This window comes from Taudactylus pleione, unplaced genomic scaffold, assembly GCF_031769625.1.
Source record: "Taudactylus pleione unplaced genomic scaffold, aTauple2 ptg000019l, whole genome shotgun sequence".
Classification (NCBI taxonomy): domain Eukaryota; kingdom Metazoa; phylum Chordata; class Amphibia; order Anura; family Myobatrachidae; genus Taudactylus; species Taudactylus pleione.
The window spans coordinates 39,977,532-39,992,313 of NW_028284421.1; the positions used below are offsets into that span (position 1 = coordinate 39,977,532).

At 39.7% G+C, this 14,782-nt stretch overlaps 1 protein-coding gene across 9 annotated transcripts in view; it reads left to right on the forward strand.

Annotated features, from left to right (window-relative positions):
- The window catches only part of SBF1 (SET binding factor 1), a 200,543-nt gene that overhangs the window by 157,676 nt on the left and 28,085 nt on the right, over positions 1-14,782 (forward strand). For all 9 annotated transcript variants that reach the window (XM_088447263.1, XM_088447315.1, XM_088447281.1 and 6 more), the window contains one exon: positions 10,794-10,925. In XM_088447263.1, coding sequence (XP_088303389.1) covers positions 10,794-10,925 — 132 coding nt within the window. The remainder of the gene's footprint in view (positions 1-10,793; positions 10,926-14,782) is intronic.

The following is a 14,782-nucleotide window of genomic DNA, read 5'->3' on the forward strand; positions in this document are numbered from 1 at the left end:
TGGCGCTGCTCCTTTGTTGATGCACGTGTGGCTACTGCGCACACAATTCACAAACACAGAAAATAATTTTTTTTTTGGTTTGGACTGGAGTGTACTTTGGGGGTTACAGCACCCTTTAACGGTCAAGCCAGCCGGCCCTTTACTTATGACACAGGCGCACGCTTGGCACTACTTTGTTGATGCACATGCGGCTACTGCGCACACAATTCACAAACACAGAAAATATATTTTTTTTTGGTTTGGACTGGAGTGTACTTTGGGGGTTACAGCACCCTTTAACGGTCAAGCCAGCCGGCCCTTTACTTATGACACAAGCGCACGCTTGGCACTACTTTGTTGATGCACGTGCGGCTACTGCGCACACAATTCACAAACACAGAAAATATATATTTTTTTGGTTTGGACTGGAGTGTACTTTGGGGGTTACAGCACCCTTTAACGGTCAAGCCAGCCGGCCCTTTACTTATGACACAGGCGCACGCTTGGCACTACTTTGTTGATGCACGTGCGGCTACTGCGCACACAATTCACAAACACACAAAAAATATTATTTTTTTAGCACTTGGGGGGAGCACCCCTGATGGACAGAGCACCCCCTGGACAACACTACAGCACCCCTTTAGGACTGGGACACTGCACAGGACTTTGGAGTGGACACAGCCCCTATGGAGAACTGACTGCACAACACAGTCCAGCCAGTCCCTATGGACTTTGAAGTAGTGGACACAGCCCCTATTAACAACAGCAGCACAACACAGCCAGCCCCTATGGACTTTGAAGTAGTGGACAACAGCAGCACAGCACAACACAACACAACACAACACTACTCTGCACTACACTACACTACACAGCCCAGCCAGCCCTAACTCCCACCCTCCCTCTTCACTGTCCACAGCCGAGTGAGAAAATGGCGCCGACGCGGGTTCCTTATATAGGATCCAAAACCCGCGAGACCCGGAAGGCGGGATGATGACGTTTTGCCTCGATTTCAGATCCGAGTCAGGCGGGAAAAGTCGAGCCTGACTCGGATCGGACTCGGATCGGGGGGGTTCGGATTTCAGAAATCCGAACCCGCTCACCCCTACTTATAACCCTTCTTCTCCACTGTCCCTTCTCTGTTATCTTTCCCCTATGTCCCTCCTGCCCCTCCTCAGTTATCTATTCCCATTTATCTCTGCTCTTCCTCAGTTATATTGTCCCCTAAAACCCTTCTTCCCCTTTTCATTCATTTCCCACATATCCCTCCTGCTCCTTCTCAGGTATTTGTTCCCCTCTATAGCTCCTTTCCCTCATCAGTTTTTTTTTTCCTAAAAATATCTCTTGCTCCACCTGTTAAATTTTTTTACCCCAAAAATCTCTCCTCCCCCCCCCCCCCCTCCAACCACCCTATTTTTTTTGTTTTTACCCAAAATCCATCCTGTCCATCCTCAGTTATTTTTTTTCCCCTTAATCCCTCCTCATGTAGAGATGTGTCCTCATACACTATTGCTGCAGTCACACCAAAGAGCCCTTCTCAGCCTGCCTGGCCCGTGCAACTCGGCTTGTACCGTGCATCTCTTTTGCTTTATTTTTGCTCAGTTGCACATATATATATATACAAGTGTCGTATATCAAATTAATCAGGCCAGTCTCGTGAAGCAGTTTTGTCGCATCTTGTTGCTACTAAGACGCACATTTGAACAAAAAAGACGCTACACCATTCTGTGCAGCTAACTCGCACTATTTGTTTTGGGCCGCATGGTATTTTGAGACTAGGTGTATGAGGACACATCTGTATTTTCCCCTATGTCCTTCCTGCCTCCCCTCCATTATTTTTCCCCTAAATCCCTCCTGCTACACCTGTTATTTTTTTTCATGTGTCCTTGGCATGGTCCATGGTACCGCCCATTCTGTCCTTGTTCATTACCAAGGGTCATGTGTATACCCTAGCTGCCCTGTATAAGGAGCATATAGATATCTATGTAGAGCTTGCAGCATTCGGGTGCTCCCACACTGGTCACCATAGTGCCACGGGCAGGAAAACTGGGAGGGTGACAAGTATTACTATGCTTAATGGAAGGGTGGAAACCAGTATTTTGAAAGAACCAAAGGAGGGACATCACACCTTGCAGGGGTTTCCCGTGGATACTCTCAGATCCAAGAAAGACTTATAAGTAACGTTTTCAAGGGAGTACAGGATATCTTTTTCAGAACTCCCTTCATACATATTCTTCATATCCCAAAGACTTGCTTCACAGGGAAAACTTTCATGTTACTCCTGGAGAGGTTTTAGTATATTCCTAAAGTCTTCCTTTTATTCTCCTGTTTCATCTTGGGACCTTAGGGCTTGATTCAGACTTGGGAATAGAGTGAGATATTTCTCTCAACTGATCATCTTATACCCCTTTCAGACAGAAAAGAACCTGGTAATTTCCCGGCTCTAGCCGGGTCGACCCGGGTTTTTTTTCTGTCTGAAAGGGTCAGCACGGGACCTAATTCCCGGTACTTCGACCCAGGTATTTACCTGAGTTTTTCCCGGGTCTTACATGGGTTGGCGGCTGTCTGAAAGGTGCCGACCTAGGTTTTTCTACTCCGGGCATAGTAAGCAGCGCTTATTGGCTGAGATGGCGGTGCACAGGCTTCACTTTTTATGACCTCATCTCTGTGTGCCATAAAAGCAGTCCATTTATTATGACACACTGTATATTGCAGGGATAATCTGTGTTCTGTGTGAAAGGGGTCGACCCGGGAATTTCCCGGGTCTTATGTGCTGTGTGAAAGGGGGTTAGGAGCAAATTCCCGGGTCCTTCCCGGGTTGAAAGATATGGGAAAAACTCAGGTTTTAGAGATTTTTCTGTCTGAAAGTGGTAATAGTGAAACCATGCTGCACTGCAGGTGGGGCAGATTTAAAATGTGCAGAGAGATTTAGTTTTGGGAGGAGTGTTTCCAACCTGTCATCTAAATTGTAGAGTAATGATAAAGCTGTGCAGTATTTGTGTGCTACATGCAAAAGCAGCCAGTATTTACCCCACATGTAAAAAAATAATGTATTTACACCTCTTGCATTGCAATATGGTTTGTTCAGGTTCACAGTTGAGAGAGATATCTCACTCTATTCCCAAGTCTGAATCAGGCCCTTAGTCCCTGCAACCGGTGTTTCTCCTTTAGTACTTCATGGCAGCCCTTACAAATTAGGCAGAGGCTGCTAGGTAAAAATACAGCAGGGATGGTATATTATGTGGCTCCTCCGCCTTCCTTGTATCTTTGAGTCACTTTCTAAACTGTCTCTGAAAAATATATAACATTTGAAACATGGTTGGGAAACCTGGGCTGCCATGGACCACCTTGTAGATAAGGTATTATCAGATAACATAATTTGCTGTTCTCTCTTTCAAAGCGTAGAGTGCTTGTCTGAATAACCACACAAAGATATTTAAAATATATGTTGTAATTTAATATCACTGTTGCAAATACAGTATATAATAACAATAAAAAATAGGTATAAATACAAAATAATGCATTGATCTGTTCAAGCTCTGTGAATAGAATTTTTCATAAGACCCTTTCCATATAAAGGTATAATGGATCAGTCCAGCATAATTAGATATCCATGATGGATGTTATAGCTATATGGTTTTATCCAAAAAGGTTAAATTGATTTGTATGTTCCAACCAATCTTCTTTTGTGTCAGTACCTATACTGGTATTTCCAGGTCCCGAATATTTAGGCACACATTGGTGGATATATGGGTATCTGTGGCACCAGTAAGCGTTATGGCCTTAAACACTCTTAGTCCCCCAGTTAAATCAGGGATACAAGCGTGTAACCAACACTGGAATATGTACTCACTGAGAGGTGTCTGGCACAGACTCGCTACAACCGCTCGTCAGCGGGAGCAAGCTGGTTACAGCTCTGCCGTACTGTGGCACAGCAGCCAGATCACACAGGGGCAGCCGTCTGGATCTGTCAGCAGAAGCACGCTGATTGCTGCACTTCGGCTGCCGCTCCGCCATCCAATATGGTATGGCAGCCAAGCTATGTGGTGAGTAATAGAGTCTCAGGTAATCCACCGGCGTATCGAGTGGTCACAGTGGACAGTGGGTCAGTGTGAAGGGGTAAAAAAGAGCTTTGAGCAGAATATTCTCTCCGTCCTTGACGCGTTTATCCGGTTGTGTTACTACCCAATTTTCATCAGAAGGTATGGATCTCACTGAACCAGTTTTGGCACCTTAAATAGCTGAAATTGCCTTTCAATCAGCTGTTTAAACTGGTATCAGTGAGTGAATTTAGCACTATAAAGCTGCATACACACGTAAAGAATTTCTGTCCAACCATCCAACTAGTTGATTGGTTGGAATGAAAATCTGGTAACGTATGGAGTAACTGATGATCAGCAATTTGCTCCTAAATGCCAGAAAACAGATGAAAATGGTCGTCAGACAAGTTTGTTAAATGTTTGATCTAAACAATTTGTTCAAACAACAGTTTTTGTCCATTTTCCGGCGTTTGGGAGCAAATTGCTGATTGTCATTTGCTTTCATACCTTACCAGATTTTCATTCCAACCAATCAACTAGTTGGACGGTTGGACAGAAAATCTTTACATGTGTACCCAGCTTTAGAAAATGTGTCCAAAACTAGACACTACTACACCTAAGCATAGTACATTTAAAAGAAATCTATTTACATATAAAATTCAAATAGATAGTCTGTGTTACTCAGTTTTTACAACAAGGAGAGGAATGAAATAAACTAACCATAGTCATGCAGAAAAAAATAATAAAATATAAATAAAAAGTATCCACATATATAGAAAGAGTAACGCTCTCATACTCTATAGATTACTATCATCAGAGAGGATGCATATTTAATCGTACCATTGTTATTCATAAAGAATATATCTATTCAGCATGTCAGCTCATGAGGTATCATAGATCACTTATTACACATCCATCTTTCATCCTGCAATATCTCGAATGCATTTACATTATATCCGGGATTGGTAGTTACCATGGTAACAACAAGGCTGACACTGCGTCTCACCAGCGGGAAGCCAGCCTCTGGTGGAACGCAGATTGTCAGCTTCCTCACATGTTGGGGATAGCACTGTTGTACTAGCTGCGTGTGTCTGGTGACTCTTTGAGACGCCGGACTAGCGTGGTTACCATGACTACATTGGAGCCGAGTGTGCATTCCACCGATCGAAAATGACTCCTGGGTGGAGCGCACGCGGCTGATCGATTAACCACCCTTTACAGCAGCAACAGGTTTTTTGCGATTTGCTTTTATTAATTTTATGCACAGATTTAATGTTTATATGCTATATAATATTATGGTGGATGTGTTGTATATTGTTGTATGTTTGTTACATCACATATTGTTCCACTGGAGAGTTTTGGGTTATTTTTTTAGGTTAGACAGTTAGGGGTGGGTTTATTAATTAGAGTGGGAGGTGTCTGCAGGTGCTCTCAGGGTACTTATAGAGGTTTGCAGCACTCAGTTATGTATCTTGACAAAGGTCCAGACTTGGGACCGAAACGTCGATATGATGTGAAACCTGCTATTCATAAATTATAATAAAGGATTTTTATTCAGAAGACTGGTGAGTGTACCCCATTTTTTGTTAAACTTTTTGTCTTTTATGGGTGTTTTTGTGACTCCCTTTTGGGTAAGCTACCCCAGCAAAGTGTCTGTGAAGACATGAGTGTGGTCCTATTTGGAATTATATATATATATATATATATATATTTATTTATATATTACATCCACGCCAAAACTTTGTTGCATATTGGCCATTATATAAAGAAAAACCCTTTCAAGGCACAAAATATTCAGAATTTTAGTTCACAACATAATCTATTGTAATGGTCAAACAGGGATACAATGATAGATCTTTATAAATATAGATGTAATTGTACTATACCTTCCAATGGTACGGTAGACCCTATACTGGTTTGCCACTTAACCCATAATCTTATCATCATATTCGAGGTAGACTTCAGGTCTATTAACTAAATCTAACTCAGAGGTGAAATAGTCTCTGCCCAGTGTTATAAAGAGGAAGAGCTACTTATAGGATCTACAAAATTGACAATTACAGCAGAAATTCACTAACTTATACAAAAATCTACAACGAGAAAGTATTGGGTTAATATGGGTTAATATATTCTAAACTTTAGCATCATGTGTTGCGATTATTATTATCATAGAGTAGTGTTAGTACATAGTCATAGTGGGATCACTATTCCTTTCAAAGATATTCCTTAACATACTAATAGCTAATATCCTCTAGAAATGAAAGCACACATATCACATCACGATGCAGCGGCACTAGGTTCTGTAAACTAATTGATGTGTCTTAGGGATAAGAGAAAACATTTCAGCAAAAATCAAATTCGATGGTTTCGTTTAACCCATCTGGAAACAAGGTATGTAGTGCATGGATCCAGAAGGCCTCTCTCATGCATAGTCTTTTATATCGATCCCCTCCTCTTTGAGTTCTTGGTATTTGCTCAATAATGGTTGCACTAAGTAATTCAGGATTGGCCCCATGTTCCTGTGTCTGGTCATGCGATTCATAATATTATGTCTATGTTATAAGAACCGTAATTTAAATTTCCTGATAGTCCGACCGACATATTGCTTATTGCATGGACATGACAAGACATAGATGATGTATTTCGTCTCACAGGTATTATAGGTGCCAACCTCAAAGAGCTGTTCAGTAATAGATGAAGAGAAAGTTTTGTCTCTTGGCTATGTGTTTACATGTAGTACACTCATTATGGTTACACTTAAAACACCCAATGGGTTTAGGAGCCCATGAGATTTTATTGGAATCATCTATCTTTTTGCCCAATGAGTACATTGTATCATATTCCAGTGTTGGTTATATGTTTGTATCCCTGATTTAACTGGTGGACTAAGTAGAGTGTTTAAGGCCATAACGCTTAGTGTTGCCAGTGATTGTAATAACCAGAGATACCCATATATCCACCTATTTGTGCCTAAATATTCAGGACTTGGAAATACCAGTATAACAATAGGAACTGACACAAAAGAAGATTGGTTGGAACATACAAATCAAACCTTTATGGATAAAACCATATAGCTATAACATTCATCATGGATATCTAATTATGCTGGACTGATCCATTATACCTTTATATGGAAAGGGTCTTGTGAAATACATTCTCTTCACAGAGCTTGAATAGATCAATGTATTTATACCTATTTTTTATTGTTATTATGTACTGTATTTGCAACAGTGATATTAAATTACAACATATTTTTTAAATATCTTTGTGTGGTTATTCAGACAAGCACTCTATCTCTATATTTCCTTACAATAGGATGTATACTTCCAATACAATAGGAAAGGTCTCAAAGAAATTAGTGTGAGACATTTTATGGCTGCTCAGGGAACAAGTCTCCTCAACCTATCCAAGTGATAATGCCTAAAGAAGTTATGGATAAACGTACATTCTGCTGCCTTTCAACTTTCTGTCATCGAGGTTCGAGCCGTTTTTGTCTAAGAAGTTGTCACCTCTTGAGTAGAGTATCTCTGAGCTCATATTTTTGTATGATTAGAAATGGTTTACTTGGAAGGGATATAACTTTTTCCAAGGTCCATCTGGAACCACAAATATTTATGTATTCATCAGGCATTTCGTTATGAATAAGTACACAGTAATGCTCTCACTAAATCCAGTGAATGCAGTATCTTCTCTTTGCTAACAAAAGGCTGAGGGCCAATAGATGGTAAAATAAATTCCTGGTTAATATGAAATGTGTATACCATATTTGATAGAAAGTTTGAATTGGTTCCATTTTAACATTGTAGACACCATGAAAAAACTCCTTGGGCTATATTTACTAAAAGTTGATTTTTGGTAGATTTTGTGTTTGAGTCTAAATTACACATTTACTAACAGATGATTTTTTACATTTTTTTAAAAACAAATCATCTCTAAGTAAATGTGTGATTTAGACCGCAAAATACTAATGGACCAAATATCGACTTTCAGTAAATATATCCCTAAATCACACATTTACTAATAGATGATTTTGACATTAACATTTTTTTTGTGAAATATAATCTGTTAGTAAATCTATGATATAGACCCTGAAATACAAAATTGTCCAGAAAATCGACCAAGCATTGACCTTTAGTAAATATCCCCCTTGTGCCATAGTCCAGTAACTCTCCAAATCTTCTGACCAAAGTAATTGCCTCTAGAAACACTACCTTTTCCTGTCTCTAAGCCAGTTCAGTCTCTTTCTTCTGGGTCTAGAACTGCATGTCAACATTTTCAAACAGAATTCCTAAACTAAAGACTGTTGTTTTGCATTTGTGCACACACCATGTCACATGAGAAGCTCCAGGCAGAAAAGGCCATGAACACTGGGCACTCTTGCAGTATTTCAGTTTTGGTCGGAAGCAGATAGATCCTGAGCCCAATCCCAAACAACTGAAAAACACCTGTTCAAGTTAAACCCCTAAGTTATGGGTATATTCATAGGATATTGCTAGAAAGATTGGTTAGTATTTTTATTCAGTACCCTTGCAGAACCTTTATGGAAAAAGGAAGATAAGTCACATTAATAAAGCTGTGCAACTTGTGATGAGTTTTTTTTCTTACACAATGTAAAGGAGCATTTCTAACATTTGCAAATGTCATACTAATGTGGGGTACACACCTGGTCAATCGTCCCGCCAACCATGCAACATATTTGGTAGGCATACACCATATTTGGTAAAATCGGCTGTTTGATATGTCTGGCTAGACATCACAACTGGCTGGGTATTTAAACAATAAAACAAGGTACCACTCAGCATGTGCTAAATGATGCAGCCTATACTTATACCTTCTGAATAAGTACCACCTAATCAGCTTCTTATATGCAGTGGATCAAATAAAAAAATATTTTGAAGGCAAAATACCGGTGCTTGTTACTTTAATGACAAAATATAAAACGATGTGAGACTTAGTCCTTATTGACAATTACCTACCCTCCAACATGACCCATTCCATTAGGTACACAATGCTCTGCTCCTGGACTCCCCACCTATGTTGTAATTGTTGTCACTTGTGTTGAACTAGGTAATAGATGAGAAAGGTGTTTCCCCACAGGTGGCTGCAGTCATAAATTAAGAGTGAAGTCCAGGAAGAGTATTTTGTACCTAATGGAACGGGTCTTGTTGGAGGGTCTGCAATTAAATGTTGCCGATGGATTTAGTTCCTCTGTTTTTCTCCTTTCTCACGTTTCTCAGTTCATATAACAAAAAGGGTGAGAAAAAGGAACAATAGTGTAGTTCGTCTGGATTTGTGAGTGTTGTAAAATCACTCTTCGTACTTCACTGAAGATAAACTAGGTGTTGTCTCCTGACCCGTCACCTCTTCATGAAGAGAATCTCGCTAGCATACTTTATTTACTTACAGATAAGTATTGCAGGTTTGAACACATAAAGGTATCTTTAATGCCCAGACCAGGATCACACCCTTATGTGTCCTAACTTCAGATAATAATCTTGTACCATTACATACAGAACAAGTAATGTACTAGTGCCTATCAAGGTTTTTTTTATATTCAAGAGAAACACCCCCTTCAGATAGCCAGACAACTCCCACACATCCGGATTTGTGTCTGGCTGTCTGAAGGGGGTGTTTCTCTTGAATATAAAGAAACCTTCAAGGGCCAAGCCCACACCGGTATCTGGACCTGCCTGATGTCCCAGCAGCCATGTATGTTCCATTGCAAGGACTGCCATGTAGTACTGAAGGAGAAAACTGCATATTATGTTACCTGATAATTCCTTTCTTCAAAGAGTATGTTTCCCACCCATATTGTTTCAGATGTTGTAGAATTTTCAGAGAGCGCTTGGGAACTTACTCAAAAACACGGAAGAGAAGGAGCTGCATCCAGGAGTGTGATTTTGTCTGTCTGTCTTAGAATTGGCTTAGGGGCTTATTCAGAGATGGACGGAATTGCACGGCCGCAAACAAGCTGCTGTGCAATTCCGTCTATATCAAATGCAGCAGGAGGTGTCCGTAGGAAACTGACACCTCCTTGCTGCATCTTCGATCCCACGGTCGCAGCCTGGGATCACCATCGCGACCAATGGTTGCTCCTTTGGCCAGGCTGTGTAAGCTGCAGCTTACCGCAACTGACTGGGTCCTGGCAGCTGTGAGGCCAGGAAATCTGTGTCCTCCAACGCAGACCCTGACCTTGTCCATGGCAGTTAACTAGGGTGACACACTCCTGTGTCTGGGAACAGTGGCCAGCCATGCCCCCACTCCACCCCCCAAATGCAGCAGCATGTCAATGATGCTGTGGCTGCTTGAGGGGGCCTGCAAGCAAGATTGCAGAACGGGTCGTGTGCATGCGCAGACCCCAGTCCAGAGTACTTTGAAGAAAAGGAAGCATAATTCTCTGTTTTCTGCTGGCCAATGCCTCACCAAGGAGTTCCCATCTTGCAGCTCTGTACTATATTTCACAAACATGAATTGTAAAATGCTGTAGGGTATGCTGATACTACATAAGTAATAATGATAAAAACATAGTGCTTCATGTAGTCCCAAGTTTGCAAAGCGACCACCTGGTTGTTAAGAATATTTGGCATTGGCAGAGGAGCCTTCAGCACAAATTTGTGCAAACAGTGGTTTATTTTCAGCCATTTCTTGAGTTGATCTACAAAGACTTTTTGCTATGCCATTCTCAGTATTGTGTTAATTATAAATTTGCCTTATACAATGTTGTGAAACAATTTTAGCACATTCTGACCTTTGTTTATGCATTTTCCATGTACTCAGGGCCGTCCCAGACAGATTCCACTTCATTGGAGCAGGAGAAGTACCTCCAGGCTGTGGTGAACTCAATGCCCCGCTATGCAGAAATGAGTGGGCGCAACACCCTTAGTGCTTTCCCTTCTGCACATTCTTATGGTAAGGAGGACTTTATTGTGTGAGAGGGAACAGCCTTCATTAACTAACTTGGGGACCACAAAGTATTTTTGTTCATCCTGCAGTAAACGATAGTTACATTTTGCTGTATTCTGTCTCCTTATTTTTTTTCTCATACCTTTCCAACTTCCATACAGTCCTATGCTAGCTATCACTACAGTTCTTCTTGCTTCTGTGCATTGGGGATTAGAGTATATGTGATCTTTATATATTGCTTGTTTGTATACTTTAATTTACACTTGTGTGCCAGAGACTTTAAACCAGTGATTAAAGGAAAAATATATAAAATCAGCTAATTTCAAACATAAACTTGAAAGCAGAAATGTTCTTTAATTGAAGTTTGAATGCGTTAAGATGCAAAAGAGTAAGTATTGATAATTGCTCACTCAAACCTGGTGCGTTTATGATCACTCTCTGAATGACCTGTATTAATATAATTCCCACAGATCACAAATTTAATAAAAAAAAATGACAGGTAAAATCCAGATATGCTGTTACTATATGGTTAGGGGAATATCTCCCACAAAGGTGTCTATCTTGTACCACATATAATTTTCACTTACCATCCTGCCATAAGCTTCAGTCTGCCAGCTGTTCTTACCCCACAGTCACCTCTCACCATTTGATCACCACTTACACCAGCACATCCATACTACATTCATCTGCTTCACCCATATAAATAAGAAGGCTTTTGAATGCATAGCTGTTATATAGTTGCCATCAGTCATCGTGTCTGCTGAATGGTGTATTTTTTTTAAGCCTCTGGTCATTTCAGATAATGCTAAAGTTTCTCTTATAATACACATGGACCATGATATACAACTTGCCTCAATAATAAGCAGGATGGAGAGATTTCCCCGTATTTAGGCTTATGTGGTGTTTGTGGCTTATTTAAGTAAATAAAAAGAAATATGTGCTGGTGTAATGAAATACACTTACATATACCAATACGTTTGTTCTTTTATTTGGCGCACATGTGGAGAAATTTATAAAATATTATTTCTTTATTAGGTATTCATTAAAAAATTCCAATCTGAACAAGTTCCAGCGAAATAGGGGTTAAAAAAGTAAAGTCTAATTGTGTAACTAGTAGTGATGAAAATGTGAAAATAAAATCAAATAAAGAACCCTGCCTGTGGATTTTCTTATTAATAGTATTTTAGATATCTATGCTCTGTTAAGACAAGTGTTATTCTTACATGGCTCTGTGTTTATTGATTAGAGACAAAATATAATCTCATGTAATTGGTTGTTGTATTAAGCAACAATATTGTCAGTTGCAAGTTATACACATACTTCAATGAGAGTTGTTATCTATAAGGATAATTGATGTCTGGTATATTTAATTCCAATCAATATATAGTGTTGGCAAAAGTAGCTCATTACAATTATAATCAGACCATAATATACACATAGTTCATGCAGATTTAAGGGCAATATTATTGATAGCCGCTATTTGTACTGAGCACTCAGCATCATTTATATAAAGTATTGTCCTGTAGCTAGACATATAATCATATAATCGTCAGCAATGTTGTAAACAACTACACGATGCTCCTATTTATTTATAATGAGACCAGAATAATATAAGCCTATGAAAATTCAAGAGGCATAACAAATGCTAATTCTGTTATCTATCTAGTCCCATGACTTCAGTGTACATAGATTATATGCATGAACTATGTGAATATCACTTGTCTTAACAGAGCATAGATATTTATAATATTATTAATAAGAAATAAAAGCCACAGGCAGGGTTGTTTATTTGATTTTATTTTCAAATTTTCATCACTAATAGTTACACAATTAGACTTTACTTTTTTAACCCCTATTTCGCTGGAACTTGTTCCGATTGGAACTTTTTAATGTATACCTAATAAAGAAATTCATTTTTATAAATTTCTCCACATGTGCGCCAAATAAAAGGACAAACTGTTGCTTTCCCTCTTTTTGTGAATATCATAGTATTCATTTGTTGATCGGCAGCACCCCTGCTTTAGAGTCGAATAATATTAATAATCATAAAAATATGGGGTCACTACAAATATCAGTATGTAATGTGTGCAGATGTATATATTCCTTTGTATCGTATATATATACCAATATGTAAAAGAAGTTATTTATTTAGACCTATAAAGCAATTATTAGTAAACATCACAATAAATATATATTCCCTTTTACAAACATTAATAGCAGTCAGCACAATATTAAACATATAATCCAAGCAAACAGCTAACCATCTCAATATTCAGAAAGTAGCAATAGGATAATGATGTTACTAATCCTTTTTAGAAACTTTGTTGCAATTCAGGTCTTTTCTGTAGCTGGAAAAGTTAGCATATAAAATCAACTTCTTTATGGTAAAAACCGAGCGATCTCTTTTATGTTTAAAACATAATTTCCTTAATTAAAACAGATCCTTATCTTAAGGCAGTGAATGCATATTTTGCATGTAGCCTTAGTTGCTGCAGCATTCATTCACTACCAAGAGTATTGTGTGGCTTGAAATTTAGTCTTCTGCCCAGAGAGAGAGGTTATGCTAGAAGCAGTACATGCTGGAATAGTGGAGACCGCTCCTGAAAGACTTTATCATCCAATTAATTTCTCTGACGCTCTCTTTCCCCTAAGTTCAGCGGGACCTTGGGAGACCAGTGCTCTACAGACGGCAGCGGTACTTGTACTCCCCGTTCTCCGGTAAATTAGAACTATCGGCAGGTTCGAGGTACTTAAAGTTGCTGGATCCGGTATAAGGGGGCAGATGTCAGCTCTTTCCCATCCAAGGGCAGATCGTAGGTAAACGATACAGGTATAGTGCAGTCAGTAACCACTATCAGGGTATATTAAGGAGACAGCAACACGTTTTAGCTGGTACTGTGGCCTTTATCAAGCTGGTTTCTAATTTACCGGAGAACAATTGCAAACCTTATGCGCACACGCTAAAAGAAAGGAGACACAAGCTGGATCCCAAGTCAATAGAATGTATCATGAAAGCAAGGGATACAGACTGTGGGACATTACAAAAAAAAAGCTCATAAAGTCCAGGGATGTGGTATGTTGTGAAACGGCACCACCCAATGTGAAACTGGAACATGAAGCACAGCACAAGCTTATTATGCTTGATATACCGACCGCTGGAAGCGTGCCTGAATTAGAGACTCACAGTGTGAGTAACTGAATTATACCCCTTTCATACAGAAAAGCAAATTGCCAGATCAAGCATTTGGACCCAGTAATTTGCAGATCATCGCAGATCCTTTTTCTGCGTGAAAGGGTCAATCTGGGTCAAAATTACCTGGACTTTGACCATGGTTTTGACCAGGGTTGAAGTCCCGGGAATTGGGATCCAGGTTGACCCTTTCACACAGAAGAAATACCTAGGTTGATCCGCAATTTATCTGGTCAAAATTCTTGACCCGGCAATTTGCTTTTCCTGTGTAAAAGGGGGTGCAGGCTGGGACCGGCAAGAAAAACCTGTATATTAAATGCCGGGTAAAATCCGGGTTTTTCAAGTTAGTCTGTGTGAATGTGGTGTTAGAGACTCAAGTGCAGAACAGGAGTTTAGTAGAAACAATAAAGGAAAGCCCCCCAAGAAATGTTATGAGCAGTTTGCAAATATCACTTTCTGTGAACCCCAAAATATACAGGAAGCAAAGTCAAGTATTAATTGGGAAGAATGGAAGTCAGCAATAGACAAATACATGGCATCATTACAGGCTGCGTCACCGCAAGACAGTCAACAACAAGTGGGTCTTCTGTGAAAAGCTGAATGTAGAGGGGACTGTTACCTGTTGCTGTTACCAATAAACCCAGTATCCTAGTTAAGGACATCTATGTGGCCT